Source organism: Centrocercus urophasianus, unplaced genomic scaffold (genome assembly GCF_019232065.1).
Source record: "Centrocercus urophasianus isolate 14NV4802_14NV808 unplaced genomic scaffold, USGS_Curo_1.0 seq_17, whole genome shotgun sequence".
In the NCBI taxonomy this organism is placed as follows: domain Eukaryota; kingdom Metazoa; phylum Chordata; class Aves; order Galliformes; family Phasianidae; genus Centrocercus; species Centrocercus urophasianus.
The window spans coordinates 22081787-22102514 of NW_024884722.1; the positions used below are offsets into that span (position 1 = coordinate 22081787).

General features: G+C 40.6%; 1 protein-coding gene across 7 annotated transcripts in view; it reads right to left on the reverse strand.

Moving 5' to 3' along the window:
- Nucleotides 1–16329, reverse strand: part of KCNMA1 (potassium calcium-activated channel subfamily M alpha 1) — a 431318-nt gene extending 414989 nt beyond the window's left edge. For 6 of the 7 annotated variants that reach the window (XM_042817866.1, XM_042817867.1, XM_042817863.1 and 3 more), the window contains exon 1: nt 15700–16329. In XM_042817866.1, the coding sequence (XP_042673800.1) occupies nt 15700–16008 (309 nt within the window). In that variant the 5' untranslated portion in view covers nt 16009–16329. Of the gene's footprint in view, nt 1–4612; nt 4669–15699 lie in introns of those variants that run through there. The other variant, XM_042817864.1, reaches the window with a different exon arrangement.
- Between the last annotated feature and the right edge of the window lie 4399 nt (nt 16330–20728).

The window sequence follows — 20728 nt, forward strand, 5'->3', positions numbered from 1 at the left end:
GAGTACTGTATCCAGGTCTGGGACCACCAGCACAAGGAATGGAGTTGTTTGAGTGGATCCAAAGGAGGGTCATGAAAACACACAGAAGGCTGGAGCACCTCCACTATAAAGAAAGGCAGAGGGACTTAGGCTTGATCAGTATGGAAAATAGAAGGTTCTTGGAGGACCTTATTGCAGGCTTCTAGTACATAAAGGGAGCTAATAAAAAGGAAGGAAACAGGCTTTTTACATGGACTGATAGTAATAGGAAAAGAGTGAAAAATTTTAAACTAACAGATGGGGGGGGTTAAGATGAGATGGGGGGGGTTAGTTGAGATGGGGGCAAGAAATTCGTTACTCAGTGTGTTGAGTCACTGCCACAGACTGCCCAAAGAAGCTGTGGATGCTCCATCACTGGAGGTTTTCAAGGTCAGGTAGGATGGGGCCCTGGGCAGCTGGACCTGATAGGTGGCAGCCCTGCCCACGACAGAGGGTTGGAACTGGATGGGCATTAAGGTTCCCTCCAACCCAAGCCATTCCATGTTTCTGTGAAGTTTGCCTGTTACAACATTTAAGTCTCTGCTATAATAGCTATTTCAACAAATAAACCACAAAGTTCTTAACAAATCTACAGTGGTAAGAAAATAGAAGATTTATTGAAAACCAATGCAACATATTAAGTGGCTGCCCACAGCTTTTACAGTCATTTGGACGCTAAATCCTTCCTTATTATTTAATTGATTTGGGGGGAGTTGTAGAATTTAACTCCACAAAGCAAGAAACATATCAAATTACTTACTCTCGCATGCTTTCTGCAATTTATTTTAGACATCAAAATGAGCATCAAGTTCATTTATCCTGATAGAGCAGCATAATACAGAAACTCCTAACTTTGGTGTAACTTTGGTTACATTAAATTTAAATTTGGTTAATAACAGATTTAGACATACATAATACACAAAAAGGTATGTCTTTTATAAATACAGGATACAGCTATGTCCTAGGAATTGAAACATTCACAGAGAACAGCTAGGCTGAAAGCAGAATTTATGTATTGCATAGAACTTCAAGTTCAACAAATTTACTTATTACTCAGAAAGATCTCCTTGCAACTATAAGGATATGTCAAGATACTAAACTTGAAATAAGAATGTGAATCAAGCTTTTAATTTGCTTCAGTTGTTTTACTTTACAGTAAAGAAACAGAAAATAAATACTTTTAAGAAGAAGTTAAATATTTATATTCTGTCAGAAAAGAAGATTTTTATAAATTCAACTTTTTCCTTTCCCCAGTAAATAAAACGCAGTTGAACTGACAGTTCAATTTAGGCATTCCAATTTGGGCAGAACTACATTATTTATTAAAAATGAAATTCAATTCTCTCCTCTACGAAAAGTTAGCCAAGATTTATGTAATCTACCAAGGAATCTCAAATCTTTCGCTCTAAGGACTGGAAATTCAAGTAAAATGAGACAAATTCATGTGAAATTGTCATCAGGCTTTTGTGCTGTGGTTCCCAAAAGGTGAAAACTACACAGTAGGAAATAAAAGCTCAAAGAAAGCAGAGGGGGGGAGAGAAAAAAAAAAAAAAAAAAAAAAAAAGAAAAAAAAACTACAATGGATGAGGGTGAAATTTCATTTAAAGGCAGGTAATGACATTTCTTTAATCTCAATAAATATCTAAGCAATCAGCTTCTAGTGTTCAAAAAAGCTCTATGCCCTATTCCCTCCATTTCTTTTAGACTCATGCCAAAAGGCCCAAGCACCTGCTCTGTCTTCATGAAACATTTCCACAAACACTGCGCATTACAAGTCTCCTAAAAAATATATGCTCCACAACACAGCCAATGACACAGAAATCATGCTTAACTTGTGCCATTACAGAAACGGCATGTGCATTAAAGAACATTGCCAAACTACAGACAGATACAATCCTTTAATCTCTTCCCTGCCATTTCTTTTCTAATCTAATTCAGTTATTTGCAGTGTTTACACTGTTTACCTTATGCATGCCTCCCAACTAAGGTAATAATTCAATTCTTACAATCATTTTTACACTTCTATTCCTAGTGATACTATGACTGCATTGAATGTAGTGCAAAGTACTTAAAGAACAAGGTAATTTGGGCAACAAAAACATCTGCAGAGATTCTGTAGTCTTCTTACAGAAATACCAGTTTCAAAACAAGACTGATTAATAGCATACTTTTGATCATTTTAATTAAGGATAATAGTTTTTCATCTAAACAGTTATACTACTATATATAAAAATGGTGACCTTTTTCAGTTCAAATAATTTCAATCCATTAATTTTCAAGCAAACATATATTGCATACTTTTTATAGGATGGATTAATTGCATGCATCCTATTAACAGCAAAAAAATATCAAGTTTATTAGCAGTACAACAGAAACAAGTTTTTGAAATGCAATATCACATGAACCCTTTGACTTATAAATGATGCTCTAAACAAAAAGTAAATAATCTAACATGGATTATTCTTTTGTTTGTGATGTGCTACAAGTTACACACAAATTACAAGTTACATAATGCATTGTATGTTTATTCTGGCTCAGATTCTTTCACCTGTTCTCCCCTGGCACTGCTAACACTACCAGATGGGCCCATTTTAAATTTAATTAATTTGCCCTGTCTCCTAGGATTTCAAACGAGTAAAGCACTGACAAGAACCCTGATTCTTTCCTTTCTTGGTTACAGAAAAAGAACCTAGATGGAGATTTTCCTTTTAAGAACAGAATACAACATTCACAAATAAATATCTGGGGAGAACACGTGTTGTTCAAAGAAGCTAAAAATAGTACAATCAACAAGCATATGTTTCGCTGGGAACCTTCCTAGACTCTAAAAGTAACCTTATTCTTTAGAGTCAGTGTGAATTTAGGTACTCAAAAAAAAAAAAAAGCTACGCAACAAGCATGTTCATCAGTCTGTGTATACACAGTGTGCACTGCATAAATTCTGCATACCAAACTACATAGATTCCCTTCTTTTAAGTTTTCATTCCATCATTTTAATTGTTGATTCTTTCAAACAAACCCCTCAATGTGCTGCAGCTAAATTTTTGTTTCATGGAGACTTTAAAATTTTTTTATTACCTGCTTACGCTAGTTTTAACCGCCTGCAGTTCTTTCAAAACGCAACTGCTTTAAAGAATTTGCAAGCCACATTTCCTCAGTAACTCTAACTAAGGAGCAGGAAGCTGTTAATGAAGACTTCTGCTCATTCTTATCATCAGGAGGCTCTGCAGACGCATGGCCAAACCAATACTTTATAACCCCCTTCTCTCCTGTCACTCCTTACCACCTAAACTCAGAACATTAGATGCATGGTGCAGAGGATAACCCCTTTGTGAAAACCAGCAGTAGGACTTGACAGGAAACTGCATGGCTTTTGAATACTACAATAATAAAACAGCGTTCAGCATCTCGTTGGGGTGTTTTGAGGTTTCAAAAGGACCTTTCAAGTTGCTAAGTCCAATTTCAAATACACTATGCTTCTTGTGTACAGTGGAACATTTTAAAGCACTGCTCTAGAGCTCCTGTAATGAATTTTCCCACTTGTAGAAAATACTACTAAAACCTTTCAGTCCTCTGAATTGAGCTTAAATCGTGCAGGAGATTCAACCCAGCAGAAGAATAAGTTTTGCTTCAAACGTAAATATGAAACACAGGCTGGCTTATAACCAGCATTGCCTCCTCTCTGGAGTCTGCCTGTATAACGCATCTCTTCTGATACTAAAACATCTTCAAGTCATTTCAGCTCCTGGTGTCATGTAACCACATAAGAACATCAAGTTTTCTACTCCACAAGTCTGCTTAAAAGTGCTAACTCAAGATCATGTGACATAAAAAGCCAGAAGGCAAATAGAAGCAACCTGTAATCAAGTTCTGAACAATGATTTTTCCAATACTTAAAATCAATGTAGTATTGTCTACAAAAGAATATGCACTAAACCACTAATTTAAAAATCAGTCATTTTTAAAAATAAAAATAATATCTAATATTTAAATATAGCTTGTTAGTCTTTTAAGCTATGAGAAATAAACCCAAATAAGCAAAAAAAATAACTTGGCCAAATAAAATCAAATACCCAGAAACTAATCCGAATTCAAAGACATGATGAAATCTCTAACCAACATTAACAGCTAAAGCACTACTATATTCTTCAGACATGCTATTAGCTCTAAGATGTTACAGATGAATGGCCACTTCTATCAGCTTACCAAGCACATTTTCATTTACTCATCACAATTAGGTCTATCAGTTTTTCAAAAAAACAATGTGCATTTTCTATAGGAACAATAGCCTACAGTAGCCAAATTGGAATACTCTTGAAAATCCAAGCTATATTTTATAAACCAACAGAAACTACAGTTAGACATTCACCTCTGAAAAAAAGTCTGTTTCCAAGATTAAAATTTCTTGTCCCAAAGAAAAAACAATTCAATCTGAAAAACATAATGATTTAAAAAAGCCCACACTTCAAAAGGTGCCTCTACTTCTTGCTAATAAAAGAACATTTTTTTTACTGAGCTGACAGTACAAATATACAAGAGACAATCTTTACAATCTTTTTATATTTCCAGAAGCTTCCACGAGGAGAACTTTTACCTTTCATTGAATCTTTCCATCCCATGAAATGTTTTAAAAGAGCTTTCCTTTCCCCAGTTCTCACTGATATCAAGAGAACCCTGAAAACAGTTTGAACACTAAGCTTTATCAGCTCTTATCATGGACTATGATACTTCTTTTTTTTTTTTTCCCTAGGTCAAAGAGGCAAAACTTGCTTTAACAGACTGTCCCAAAGCAATTTCTTTTCTTCTCAGCCAGGTTGCAAAATACCTTCATCCATATCAACTCTCCAAAATTCTCATAAAATCAATAAAAAAAATAAGAGGTCATTTTGGAATATTTATACTGAAATCAATAGTTCTTTCACAGTCCAACCTGTAACATTTTAAAGCCATTATGTGTCATCCAAAGTCACAGGTCTCACCAGCACCTTTGCCAGCCAGCTGGTTCACTGCCCCATCCTCAGCATGCAGCCAACCTGGGGAAGCCAGCCAGGGCCGCAGCAGCCCAGGCACAGACAGAAGCCCAGAAGAGCAAACACAATTCCAAAAACAATGTTACAACACAGTAACAGAAAGAGCTCTCTAGAAATACAATTGTAGGTAACTGTATAGGTTGAACTGGTTTAAAATAAATTTAAAAATCTCACCTCAAAAAGAAAGGAAAGGCAGAAACTTTCCAAAAAACCTATTTAGCATTTTTCCCTAAAAGTACAGTCTAATCAGAGACTAACTGCTATTTGCAAAAATCAAGGTCTATTAAGGGAATATCAGAGCTCCCTGCTAGCTGTCCTTCAGCAATTGTACCCTCAAGGCTAGCTCTGAGGATAGAATGTGAATGCAGCTATCAGTTGCACTGGAGCTCATCTTACTGCATGGCTTCCACTAAAGGCAATCCACTTAGCAACTCCTGAAAACCTAGAGTTTACTTTCAAAAGTACATTCATTCTTGATCTAAAATATTAAAGTAAACAAAGCCATATTCACCAAATGGACATCAAGAAATTAATATTTCCATATCTACTAGAATAAACTGTCAATTAGACTGATGCTTAATAATTAAGTCACTTCACATTTAAAACTTCTCAGTACTCACATTTCATCCAGGAAGTCCTTTCTGCCCACTAAGAGCACCCTTAAATGCTTATGCCATTTAAGGAAAAAGAGCTGCTAGGAGCTGACAGTCACAACCCGTCCTCAATACAGTGAGGTCTGGTGCTCTGCTGAGAGTCTCCTCATTATCAATATAATCAAAATAACAACAAAATCAAAAATACTGGAGCCAGAAAATGCTTAATTTGCTCAAGTGGATTAAATTTGTGGTTTTTTAAGTGATACATGATGCAGCTTCATAGCTTCAACAGCCATTAAATCAGATCAGATACAGTCTACAACACTTTCACTTCATATAAAGTCAGAAACTTGATGTAAACACCACATCACAGAACTCAGACACCTTCACAGGACTCATCCTGCTATCAGACATGCTCTCAGCCTAATTAGTCCTCTCTCACCTTCTGAAGGATGCACGAACTCAGCATAAATGCTGACAACAGCCTCAAAATCTACCTACTATGATCCAAGCCTCCAACATACCCACCTCCTCAGTCACTCAACCTGACCCACCTGTTAATACAGTGCAGCTGTATCCCAGCTGATCATTAGTGAAGGATTTTGGTCATTTGTAAACCAACAGCTTTCTTCTCTTTCTGAACCCAGTGCAAGCCTGGAGTATTTTCTCCCATACCCTTGAGCTATTTCAGAAATAAATATACCTGTTACAAAACTGAATGTTCTATTTCTCCATGCACATAAAGCAAACAGACAAGTCCTTGAAATTCTGGATTTTCTTTGTTGCTTAATAAAAAAAAAAAAAACACTTCACCCAAAATGTTTAAGTATTTCCTTCTACAAACCATGAATGAAAATGCATTCTTTCATTCAACCACTCCTTAATAAGAAAGGAATGCTTCTGAATAAACCTTCTCCAGTCAATAGTAAGACTGTGTTTTACTTTTCTACACAGCTAGCACAGGAGTAAAACTAAGGCCTATTCATTAAGCCACCGGTTCTTCTCACCTTAAAGAAAGCAAGCCCAAAGACAAGTAATCACATGTACAGTCACCAAAAGCAAAAGTTTATATACAGCCTTATTAAAATAACTGTAGACATAGAAACCTGTTCTGATTACTCCCAAGTTTCAATATGGGAGCATTAAAAACCCATTTCTTACTTATTTTTTATTTGAGCAAGATCTAAAAGAAACAACGGAATAAAATCAGTATTTTTGTTTAGGGAATATGTATTGACCTCTTAGGAAAAGAAAAATAAATTAGAGTGTTAGATGACAATGCAAGAGATACTGCTGCTTTAACGAGCTTTAAGGCTGCGTAACTTCACAAACAATGAAGCCAAGAGATTAGCTAGATCCTATTCAGCTTGAAGTCCAGGATATGCTGTAAGGTCAACATCAGAAAATAAATAAATAAAAAAATAAAATTCAAGAATAGACTAACAATGAATCTTTCTAAAAATATCTGAAATTATCAATATCTCTGAAATAAAACTCCTTAGTAAGATCTTAAATACATATTCTGGTGTCTAAACAACTGTTCTGGGGAAGCATTGACTTCAATTTCAGATACTAAACCTAAAGCGCTGCTGTGAGTTTTCTTTAAGAACTACACACTACTTAATAACATCAATTGGAAATCAGAATAATTATATTTTTTTTCCTTCTGCTCCTGGAATTACATCTTATCATTCAACTCAAGGATATCAATGTTTTCCTATAGTACATATCATTTAAGTTAATATTGAATTGTTATCATTTAAATAGTCCAAGCAGAGACAAACTTAAACACTTTGGGCAGCATTTTCCACTTTTAGAAAATGAAAAATTCATTATATTCTAGGGACACATTCCAGTGAAGCAAACAGCAAAAATGAACTGTGAGTATTTATTGATTTTATTTTACTATTATTTTTTAGGAACAACAGATACAGAATATGAATTCTTGTACTACTCATAAAAAGACAACATAACAACAACTTACACCTATATGGAGGAGCAGAGGAGATAAAGTAGCACTTAGGTCAAATTTTGAATGGCTTTATCCCAAAAACCAGACTCTCTCCCAGTCAAAGATATAACTCCTTAACAATATGTTTCACATCTCCCTATAAAATCACAACAAAGCAAATGCTCACCCTTATCCCATTGCAGAAAAAATAAAACTATGGTAAAGGACTCAAGAAAACAAGAATAGATTTCTCCGGAAAGCCTTAAGTAATATGAAAATTGTGTAAACATACAAACCTGTACAACGTTTCTCATGCTGATGGAGTCAGAAGACTAGATACAAATGTATGGAAAACAGAAGAAAATCAACACAAGAAGTTGGTGAAAACTTCCCACCTGGTACAATCAACTTATCAGGAGTGTATAACTAAAACATTAAAAAAATTCCTTTATGCTCAAAAACATTTGCACCACATAGAAACATACTATTCTGCTAACTAGCTAGTTCTTTTCTTCCAAGTGATAAAAAGAAAAAGGCAGAAAAAGGTTTCTTTCCTTCAGTCCTTAAAACTCAAGTAGAGTTTATCAGCTTCCTTGCAAAACAGTATTTATAGTAGGATAACCTAGGAAACATAAAACACAATATTGACTTGTTGATTGGCAAATGCACTATCAAGAAGTGACAGTGAATCACTTGTAGTTAGAGGATTCACCAGGATATCTGAAAGCATCTGAAGTGTTCTACTGCTCCATACTAGCTATGATCTTTATAGGTCAAAGAAGCTAATAACCTGTTTCAAATAATTTATGTCCAGCAGAATACCAGTGCGTAATCACAAGTGAGTTTAATAGAATTCACAATGCAAAAAAAACCCTGCAAAATGCTTAAACAAAAATCAGACTACAATATTCCATTTTTGTAATACATAGGTCATTACTTGCAAATAGTTTTTTTTAAAGACACATCTATAATGTTTACCCTAAACTTAAAGCAGAAAATAAATCCAGCAGCAATAGTGCTAAAGTTAATTCATCATTAATAGCACATTTAGAGTGAGTCACCTTTTCAGTTTAAAAAGTAAAAGATACCACATTACATAAAAATCTAGAAGATAACATGAAATAGACGAAACAGAGAAAAAAAAAAAAAGAAAATGGCATATTTAGTCAGCACTTGCTTGGACAAAAGGAAACAAACCTGTATTACAAATTTATTCCTCAGTATATAAAAATCAATAAAAACGCAGCGCAGTAGAGCTATATCTAACAGTTATAGTGACAAGCTTCTCAAACTTGAGCTCAGTTGTTTTGGTACATTACAATTGTTTATTATGTTACAGCACTTCTCAGCAGCCTTCTGGCTTGGTAATGAGATGTCTTTTTTTATCCACTTTATGTTAGCGGTTCTGATACCTGTGCATCTGTATAACGGAGGTGGTGACGCTAAGCATGTGCAAAAGGATTTCCAGGACTGCCAACATATCCCCTGCAGAACTCGTCTGCAGGCGAGTCATGGAGCAAAAGACCTTTGTCGGTTCAATCAAATGTACACTGCCTCCCTAAGAAACACGCAGTGTTTGTCCATGCACATCAGTTTGCAGGAGAGATGCCATGATACTGCCAAAAGTTCAAGCACACAAGTTTTTACTTTCAAGAGCAGTGGGGCTGAACGGAGGTGTGGTCTTAACTGGAATGGAAGTATACCTCATGTGATTTTTAAATACTGTTTCTAACGTTGAAATTCCAGACGTAATAGCCACAAGCCAAGTAAATATATGTCTCTACAATAAAAGAAAAAAGTTCTTCAAAGCTTAAAATGTTAACATAAGAATTGTTTGGGAAAAAAAAAATCTGATTCATCTAGAACACTGTGAGCACCAAGGCCTGAGTCCAAACTAATGAAGTTATTAAGATTGTCTCCCTCTATTTCAACAGGCTTTGGATAATGCTCTCAGTGTTTCTGTAGCTCTCAAGCTCACAAATATATGCAATATATCATCTCAAAGCAAACTGAGCTCAACACATGTCAGTGACAGCACATTCATTAAAACAGAACTATGCATACTATATATGGGAATAAATTGTTCCTTTCAAAGATGCAAACCCAACGTATTCTCACACTGTTAATACCACCAGGATTCAAAATGGGTGTTTTCTGACCAATACATCTCTGCCAGGCATGGAAGATAAGTATCTTCTTTTTTAATTTATTTGTACAGCTACATTATTGGCAAAAGAACTAACAGAAACTTCTGCTACAGTACCACCTTCTCTTATCAGCTAAGACAATCTATCTGCTATAGAAAGCATACTTGCACTTAAAAACCCATGGGTCAAATCTGGGACTGTGTACCTAGCCCTGCGTGAAGTTGGTATAAGCTTTACTCCAGCTTTGTGATCTCATAGGGTTTAGCACTCCACACAGTGGGAGCAAGAGTCAGGCTGTAAGCATCCAAACCCAATAGAGAAACACAGCATTTTGTGATAGTATTGTCATTTGCAGTCTCTTTTGTCACTGAAGTGATACATGGGAGAGAAAAAATACATTTTCAACAATTAATATCCACACACGTAATGCTCCAGCAATCTTTCCCTCAGAAAAATTCTATCTGAGCTGTATGTACTTTATAGAGTTCCCACTGAAAAACTGATGATCTTCATATATGTAAAATTCATCATTATAAGCAATGTCAGTAAGTATGCTTAATAGAACACCAAGAGGAAACCTCATCTCCTAAACTATTCCAAAATTATTTTATTGTTCCATCTCGCTAACTCCTCTGGAACTTCTGTCCTACCATTTAACACTAGAACGCTTCACTGCCTCTGAATTAGAGCTTGATCTTGCAGAAGTCACCAGCCAACCCTGAAATTCACCTAAACTTTCATCAATGAGAGCTGGATTCCACAGAGCAGCAAAGCCAATCTCCGCAAGTCCCCCTGGGGGGACCAGTGACCATTGTTCTGCATTTTGCCTGCTGACTAGAGATTAATGCTGCCACTGCTTAAGATTCGTCCCAGGAAGGACACTCAATGACTAAGATTCACAATCCACTTTCTTGTAACAGTACAACACAGACACGGAACATCATTGCTTTTCTAATTATAATCATTAGATCCTGTCCCTGCAGAGCTTATACTTAGAAACACTGCTCTCAAAATTTTCAGTGTCTCTGTATCTGGGACTTTAAATTGTCCTCATTCCGCATTCAGAAATCCCACAGCTTCAAAACTGAGTATGTAGATCACTGTTATTAAAAAGCTTTTTATTCCCTATTGCAGGCATTTCTTATGTTGTGCTAAACTGCAAAAAATTGTGAAATCTAATGGTTTCCAACCAGCACCTACAAATTTGCAAATGTGTGAGAGTTGCAAATTTTCTGAGCACAGATTTTCTTCTTAAATGTATGCTTTGCAAAGCCTTGAGAATAAGTATTACACTGCATCAAAATAACATTTCTGTCGAGATTGTTAGGTTTACAGCTTAAATCCTTGTCCATACATTTTCTTTTCTGCATACATAACCAATTTGATCATGTCTTTGTAAAATGTGAAATCCATTACGAGCTCTAGAGAGCTGAAAGTGCTTCCTATTTCACAGCAGACCAGCAGCTTGGCACAGAGCTGCAGACCCCTCTCCACATTGCTGCCTCCTCCATTTATCCCAACTCCATCTGCACAGAGCCACCAGCTCCCCTTTTCCCAGCCCTTGACCCTTGTGCCATGCCATGTCCCAGCTGGCCACCTGTGTGGCAGGACACCAGCGGAGCACTTAAACACAGACCACCTGACAGCCATGGGAGGGTAACGATCCTGTTTTGTGATCCCAATCAAGCATGTGACAGAAGGGCATAACGCTTTGCAGCCCACTGCTAATCTCTTGAGCTCCCAGTTGTTCATCACCTTCTGCTCTTTGAGGGAGTCCAAGTGAGGTTTCCACATGCAGATTTAAGTGGAGACATCTCCTGCATTGTGTACCCACACGTCTTCTAATGTATTCTACTTTTCTGAGTAGATGGTGCCTTGCTTTGTGTCTGTCTCTTCAGTTTTATTTGAAGATTTATTCAAGAACTGCTAGGAAATCAACCAACTGGGCTATATGAGAGGCAGTGTGGTAAAAGCACTTCTTGTTTTAAGGAAATTAGAAATTAATGATGTTCCAGGGCTCACAGGCCTTGATGAAAATTCTTAACTTCTCTTAACTCATGAAAATGTTCAGCAAATATTGTAGTAGTAAAATTTATATTTTTCTACTGAAAACAAACAGGAATGTTGGTCAGTTTCTATTGGCCCAATCTAGCACTCTGTAGTTTATTAAATTTCCAAAATATGCAGACTAGTATCACAGGAAACTGCTGCGGCTTGTCACTGCAGACCAGCAATTGCCATCTATAATTGTGGGATTCATTTGATACATAGAGGAGTCCTGGCTTCTGTGGAGGAAACAATGAAATACAAATGTACACACAGTGACAAAGACACCCCAAGGAGTAGGGGCACAGGGTCCAGCCCATCCCTCTTCACAAGGAGACAGCCCACACTCTCTGCACAGCCAAGGAGTGGTGCGCCCCAGATATGGCCTTTCACATTCCACAGCACCACTTTTTTGTTTATGAGTTCATTCAAAGCCAACACTGAGCATCACATAATATTTATAAAATGGAAATTGCCCTTCAGGAGTATACAAAATGCAGTCACAGATCCATAAAATCAAAAGATTACAAATTGTATAGCAATATTTAGTTACTCTGTGTAACTGCGTATATCAATGTGAATATTTACTTTCTTTTCCTATATTTTTCCAGAAACAAGACCAACTAACAGCATTGCTCAGAATCCTTTGAATGGAAATCTCATGTGCTACCTTCAATACACAAACAGGAATGAGCCCATCACAGGGCAAACAAAAGGCAAACAAAAGATAAGTTGTTTAACAAAGTCTTCTCTTAAAATGTGCATGTAAACGCTATAGAAAAAATATTCATCATTTGCTATATCTTTGCAAAACCACTGTAGCTAACTTCGTGAAAATTACATGTAAAATTATAAACCAAATTGAATACAATAAAACAAGGGCTTCAATTGCAATGGTTCATATTACATGAAATACTGACAACACAGCTCAAGATTTACATTTTTCTTTTTCTCAGACTTTAACTAGTGTGATCTCACAAAGGAAGCATAGAGCATACAAATCCTGTAAATTCAGCAATCACTGTTAGTACACGATTAATATTAATGTTCTATTAGTGTACGGTGACATAAATATGGAGTTTCAAGGAGCAGTGTTTATCATTCTGTCACCAAAAGTTTTTGTATTCTGAACTTGTAATACCTCGACTTTATCTCCACAAAAATGAAAATTACATATTGGAATTTCATACCACAAAGTGTTAAACAGTTTGTGCCACAATTTAAATTCCAACCTTAAATTCAATGAGTTGAGGAGAGAAAAAGTTCTAAATCCTTCCATGCAGCCATTAAAAAGGCTCACATTCACCAAATAAAGTTGACAATCACTGATAATTCTGAGGAATGTAATGTTGAGATCAAAACATAGCAGGAAGAAAATTGAAGTTTTTTGCAGTGCCTTGCAGTAACTCATATGGACATAGGTGTTAGGATAGCAATTCTGTGCTCCTTTTAGTATATATGAGTTATCCAGCAAGAAGCCAGAGACACAGACATGAGAAAGATTTCTTTCCACTCACTCACTGATATCACTCTATGCAGTGGCTGAGAGGATGCTGGCAAGCCAGCTATGCTGCAACCTGTGGAGCAGCACAAGAGCAGCAGAGGGAAGGATAGGTCCTAACACAGAGAAAATTTCTTCAGTTCCACAGCAGGAGGAGCTGCTTCTTGTGAAATGGCCCTCACTAGCAGATCCAATACAGTTGACATAGCGTGTGTGTGCTTTTGCATTTTTCACCTGCAGCTCAGGCAGCCCATCCCAAGTTACCATGTGTCACAAAGCGTGTGCTTGGTAACAGCCAAGTTTAAGGCACTTCTGGACCTTCCTTCCTCCTTAATACCCTAACTGGTAAAAATAGCATTCTCCATTAATTAGTTACTCCTTACCCACACAGAATTCCCCCAGATTAATCATTTTAGCCTGGAAGGAATGCACAATCAGTCCATGACAGTTCTTGCTCACTAGAGACTTGGAAACCTTTAGTAGCATACCAGACACAACCTAAAAGGAGACATCTATCTCCCCCTACCTGCAAAGCCCTCTCTACTCCTGCCCCAGGGACGCTCATGGCCATAGTAGCTCCTCCAGGTCTCACATATGTGAAACACTCGGATTTTGCAACCCCACGCAAGTGCCATCTGTCAAATCACTCAGACTGTAAGAGTCAGAACCCCTTAACAACATCTGTTATTTAACTAATAGATACATACAGCCCAAAAGATTTTAAAGACAATTTAGATATGCTTCTCTGTACTGAATAAGAGCTGAACTATCTGCTTGAACTATATCCTAACAATGGGCTGTTGGACCAACAAGACCCACCAGGACATTATGTTTAGGAACTCTGTGCAGAAGCCTCTTCACTCCACTTCTAATTCTCTCAAGGAAAGAAGCAGTTGGCAATGACCTGTAGGATTTTCTTTTCCTTCAGAATCCCCTATAGCCTTTGCAGCTTTGTCTCATCATGCAGAGAATACTAAATACACACAAAAGAAACTGAGCATAATTCTAAAATACACCACCACTTGAAAATTGCCTTGTAGGAAATGGTACTTTACAAGACATGTGAATTATCACAAATGCATTTGAGCTTTGTCATCATACCTGGCTAACACCTCTCTGAAAAAGTTTGGGTTTGGTTTTGTACAGATTAAGACATGTCTACAAAGAAATGATACAGCCTGGGAGGTTTCCTACAGCCTAAGGCCAAGTTAAAAGCTTTTATTTACGCTCCATCTCTCGCACTCCCTTCTTCCATAGATAGGCCCAATTCCTTGCAAGTGATCCACCTTACAATGGCAGAAGAGGGACTCACTGAGACTCCAAGGCACTCACTGAGGTCATGGTGAGCAAAGTGGGAGCTGCTTGCACCACAGCTTTGGTGCTGATTCCCATAGGTGCTGGATGCTGTGTGGAGCCTTATGGAGTTTGCTTCAAGGGGAGGAGACAGGAGAAAGGGGAAGACAGCTCACTGTACGTCAAAGCAAACCAGCAACCTAGCAACCATATATTAAAAGGTGTGTGTGTTTTTGTGGGTGTCCGTGTGCCAGGAATAACTGAAGCAGATATTATTCCGTTTGTAATCCAAAAAATGTGAAAAGGGAAGGGGAGAAACTCCAGCTGCTGGTCTATTTTGGGGTCTGTCAAAATCCTATACAAAATACAGAGTCTTAACACTTTCTATCCCATTTGTCTTAAAAAAATATGAAAGCCTGGACCTAGGTGAGATCTCAGCCTTGGCCTGATGGAGACCTTCAGAGCAGAAGCCAACCTTACTGCACGTACTGCAATTTCTTCCTGCCGGTAATAGGCAAAAACGCAAAAGGTCACTTCCAAGATATCACAATTAGGTTAGAGAAATGTGATCTAGTGCCTTACTTATGAACGTACTCTAGCAGATACTCACACCTCTAAATACTTACACCTAATTTCTGAAACAGAATCGTGAGAGATGAGAATCTAGAGTCGTGTAGAACTAGCCTTAGAAAGACTAACTGGAACGAGAAGTTCACCTCGTTAATTTTGCCGAAGTTTCCCACACAGCGAACGGAGGGCTCACACCGCACAACGAGCACCATCGCCCTTCAGCCACGCGCGGCCCCGGCGGTGCGTACAACTTCTGAACCGCGCCGTCCCAGCGCGCTACCACTTCGGTGTCCCCAGAGCCGTGTCTCCATGTGGGCGAGGGGAGCCGGGGTCACCTCTCGGGTCTCGCCCACCTCCGCCAGCTTCGCTCCCCGTGTCGCAGCCCCATGCGGCCCTGCAGAGCAGGCACGGCGCTGCCGCCCACCCGCTCACCCACCCGCAGCTCCGTGGCACTCCAGCACCGCCGAGAGCTGTCCCGGGCAGAGGCTGAGCTCCGCTCCTCCTCACCGCCACACCACCACCGGGAAAAGAAGGGAAGGGGAGTTACCTTGTTTTTGACCCCGCAGTGGCAGCAGACAGTCCACAGGTACTTGAGGGTCCTCCACAGCAGGATGATAAACAGTCCCCCAAAGAAAGTGACCATGGATGAGGCGAGGAAAGCCCACCACATGCGCTGTCCGCGGCTATCGCAGGGCACCTCCATGGTCACCGGGATGATGAGCGCATCCATCTTGGGCACATTGACGGGGGAGGAGGACGAGTCTGTGTTGAGATTGTTGGCGTTGATATTGTTACTCATTCTAATGCCGCCGCCGCTGCCGCCCGGGTAGGAGCCGCCGCCGCTGCCATTTGCCATAGCTAACAGCGAGCCGGGCGCGCAGGGGCTGCCGAGAGCTCCTCCCGCCGCCAGCGCCCCCCAAAAAGCCCATCACCAGCCATATTGCTGCCGCCGCTCAGCGGGAAAGGGGAAATAACGGGAGGGAGAACAAAAAGCCAAATCAAAACAAACAAACAAACAAAAAATAATCGAGAAAGAAAAGCGACCGCCGCAATCCCCGGTCCCTTCTCGGGAGCCGGCAGGCCGGTGAATTCCGAGCGTCCTCCTTGCGCGGCGTAAATAATAGCAGTAAAAATAATAAAAAATAATAATAATAACGGCAAGGTAGTCCTCTCCTCAGCTTCCCACCCCTTCCTTCTCCCGCATACGCAGCCCCCGCCCGCCCACCCCCGAAAAAATCATCCACCACCACCGCCACACGCCGATGCCGCCGAGCGTTGCTCCGAGATCCCCAGCGCTGCGAGCCCGCTGCCGCCGCGGGGATCGCTCGGCCTCCGCCGCGGATCTTCCCGGAGGTGCTCTCTTATTATTGTTTTTAGTCTTTAACTTGTTATTAGCGATACTCAGTCCCCCCCGCGCACCCTCCTCCTCCTCCTCCTCCTCCTCTTCCAAGTCCAGCCCCTTCCTCTCCTCTTCCCCCCGCGGTGCCGGCAGCAGCCTCCTGTGGCTCCTAATTCATCCTCCGCTGGCCCATCTGCGCGGGCGCTGCCGCCGCCGCCTCCTCGCCCATCCTTCGGGAGCTCGCTCCAGGGCGCAGGCTGCCGCTTCTCACGCTGTTGCTCCCACTCGCGCAGAGGCGCCGCCGGCTCCCGCCCCTCCTCCTCGCGCGCCGCCGGGGGACGCGCTCCGCAGGAGGGTGCGGTGCGGGACGGCCCGGGACGCCGCGTGCGCCGAGGGGGCGCCGGCTCAGACGGCTCTGCGGCTCCCCATGGGGCCGCCGGGTCCCGCGGGCGGCGAGGGAGGCGTGCCGGCGAGTGGCGGGGCGCGGCGCAGCGAGGGACAGAGACTGCTCACAGGTGGCGGCGAGCGGCCGCTCCGACAGGTCCCGCCGGCCCGGGCGGGTCCATCGCCGTCGCCGCACAGTGGTCCCCGCAGCCGTACAGGGGCGGGGGCGGGCGGCCGGTTCGGAGGATGTCATGACGCAGCGGCTAACGCACGGCGCTGCCGCGGCCCCCGCTGCCGCGCTCCCCGCGGAGCCCATTTTGCCCGCCCTGCTCCGCAGCAGCCCGGCACGACATGGCTGGGGGCTGCCACCACCCCTCGGGGCAGGGAAACGGGGCTGAGGGGGGCTGAACGGGGCTGAGGGCCGTGCAGGGTCACGGGCGGCGGCTGAGCTGCAGCAGCAGGTGCCCGCGGGGCGGGAGGGCTCTGGCGAGGCCGGGCGGCGGGGAGCGAGGAACAGGCATCGGGGCTCGCTCTGTTCCGAGAGCGTTCTGGGATTTTTTTTTTTAATTTTATTTTTTTTTTGTGAATGGACGCGGGGAAGTGTGGCGAACGGCCCCGGAACGTTCCTGAAATTCACCCTTAGAAATAGGAACAACGATTGATAGTGACGCGTTGGAGCTGGGAGAAACCGACAAAAAAATCCGGATCGCTGTCTCCTGTTTTTTTTTTTCCCCTTCAGATTTCCACTGTAAAGCAGATGATTATTTATTTATCTGTCTATTTATTTATTTATCGATCTCTTTATTTATTTATTAAATAAAGTCCTCATTGGGCACACGGTCTGCTCACCCAGCTGCTGTACAAAGTGTCACGCAGATCCTCTCATCTTTCTATGGGCAAAATGCAAAAGCCTGAGTGTGGCCTTCCACAGCCCACAGAGTCACAGTGTTGTGCACTGGGCAACCACGGCAAGATGGTGAGCTGGTAACCTGTGCCAGGAGTCATGCCTGTTTCTGCAGCAGCCATGAGTTTGTTTATATTTTTTACTTAAGTGATGGTAATGACATTCTTTGAGTCTTCAGAATTTTTTATGGGTCTCTAAACCTTTCATCTCCAGTTCTTGTTTAATAACAATGCTGTTGGTCTAACTATGACCAACAGCACAGTAACCACAATACTGCACTTTGGTGTGTTCATTTAAAGAAGATCTTCCTTCTGCAGGGGGGTGTTAATAGGGGCCTTTGAGCAGAAAAAGCATGAGCCAGCAATGTGGAGGTACATATGTACAAGTGATGAAGCACTGCATAGCTGTATTCCAGAGGAAGACAGACACTCAGTTGCATGGTACACATCCTGCCAGCTGTAAAAGGGAGCTAACTGGGACTTCGGGGTGCAGAACAGAGGTTGGAAAGAAGTGTCACAGTTGCCACTCACAGCCTCACTCACAGGGTGATGCTGTGATGCCAAGTCCCGTGGTCTTTATCAGCCCTCCCTGCAAGTAGAAAGCCACCAGTTACAGTGTCGTGTTGACAGGTTACACATCTGGGGACCTGAACCCCATCCTGGTAGCCATTTGCTCTGGGTTGGAGTTCAGGGAGTGCTCGTCCCTTTGCAGTCATGCATCCCGAAGTCCATTCATCCACCAGCAAACCATGGAAAGAGGGCAGGACATCAGGATGCAGCCTCTCAATGCTTGATCTTCAGAAGGGCTGCAGGTGCTCACAGATGTCCTTATAGCTAGCAGAAATGCTGAACCACAGTACTGTACACACAGATACAGAGGATGGTCCCAAGGAAATATTCAGGTTCAAGTAAGCCAAGTCCACTGAAATATGTAGACTATGCTCTCAAATCATTTGCTTTGAACATGTTTATGCAACATTTAAGGCTCAGATGGGGATAGGAATTTTACTGTGAGCACCTGTACAAAAAAACTGACTGAAGTTCAGCTCCTCAAACATTCATAATCTAATCAGCCAATACATGCATCGGAACTTGTAGTTCATAAATGTCACACTATATACCAGGGAGTGATCTGTGCTAAGTGAACTCCTGTTATTTATGTAAACAGGTCTCAATATGCTCCAAATATTTGTGATGAAACTCACACACAAAGATAAACTGGTTGATGCCTAGTGAGGCATCGTCTCAGAGAATTTGCTTATTATGAGTTGCCTTTTAAAGGCAAAGCATATATAAAAAAAGGAAACTTTGTATTTTGTTCATGGATTTCAAGGTAGAAATACAAATGACACTTGAGTAAGTATCAGCCAAATTAAGTGCCACAGGAGACTGCTCACTATGGATAAGTAAAGGACGGCTTTCTGGTGTCCTAACACCTGCATTTCACATTGCCTGCAGAGCAAACCAGGTTTTCCATCTATGTTTCCTGGAGCAATCTATTCTCAGTAAACACAAAATTTACACTGATTAGTCTTCTATTTACTATTTCAACACAGTAGCTCCAAATTTACTTATTTGACTGAATAATATTTACAGAACGTAATGAGCACCGTGTTTAGCTGTGTTTTTTCTACTGCTGCCATACACCATTGTCTGGGACACAATCATGTCAGCTTGACTTAAAGCTGGAGAGTTTGGTTGCTGAGAGTATTTTAGTTGCTGAGAGTATTTTAGCAGCAAGAAAATTACTTCTCCTTATGTAAAATAGTTCCCTCTTGTGGATATTCTGTGCACAGTATCACACAGAAAGTATTTAAAATATTCATCCAAACAGGATCTTTGCAATTCGAAAAAAGGAAAACCTCAATTCAGAGAGGATCTTGACACACAGGACAAACTTCTTGTTAGCAGTTCCACATACAGCTGAAGAAGAATGAACTATTGTGTTTAATCAGATATATTTGACCTGCAGAATTGCTTGTTATCAATAACAATTGAATTAATTACAATAAACAAAACAAAGCTAAAGTTGTATAAGTACACCTGTTTGAGTCAAGTATGAATCAGAGAAGTTTGGTTGGTTGGTTGCGAGAAGCCTTCTTTGCATAACAATAAAGAAAATCATAATTAAAAAAGAAGGAAATAAGGAAGTGTAAAGGAAGGATATAATAACAGCAGAACAGTAAGGATTAACAAGAGTCCCTGAACTAATTAATGAAGGCAGAGAAATTATTTGGAATGACAAATTTTTCATTAAAACTGAAGAACCCAAGCAAGCAAGAGCCACAGCTTCACTGGTGACACAAAGGTATTCATTTGGCACGATGGTTAAAAAGCACAAGTGAGTGCAGTAGCCATGTAAGATATGCGTGTTCCCTAAATGATGACTATGTTATACAGAGAACATTCAATTTTGTTAAGAAATGAGCTGTGGGAGACCAAAGACCTAGTCCCCAGTTTTGCCAATAGGCATCTGGTCTAATTCAATCTGGGGAAAGGATGGAAAGCTACAGCATGGCATTAGCATACTATTATCCTGAAGGAAAATGCTAGATAAATAAATAAAATAAATAAAAAGACAGAGTCCTCTGATAGAATACAATATACTGTGAACATCTTCACCACAGCTTATGTTTATATTTAAAATCTCCCCATCTGATTAAAGGTACAACATAAATGTTAAAAAAGCAGCTTAAAGTATTTCCACATTCCAAAAATTAGGTATTTATTCATTTTCTGTAACACCAGTCTTTGGGCTGCTACCTGAACAGTCCTTTTGTAGGATGCACTGTTGTTGCCACCGTTGATAATGCCACTAGGCTAAATAATGAGCATTTGTGGCCAACACCCTCATTCTTTACATTTTTGTTACCACAGCAGAATGAGCTTTTATATAAGTTCAGTAACTGTGTCAGAGGAAGAATTTATTCACAGAAGTACAGGGAAATAA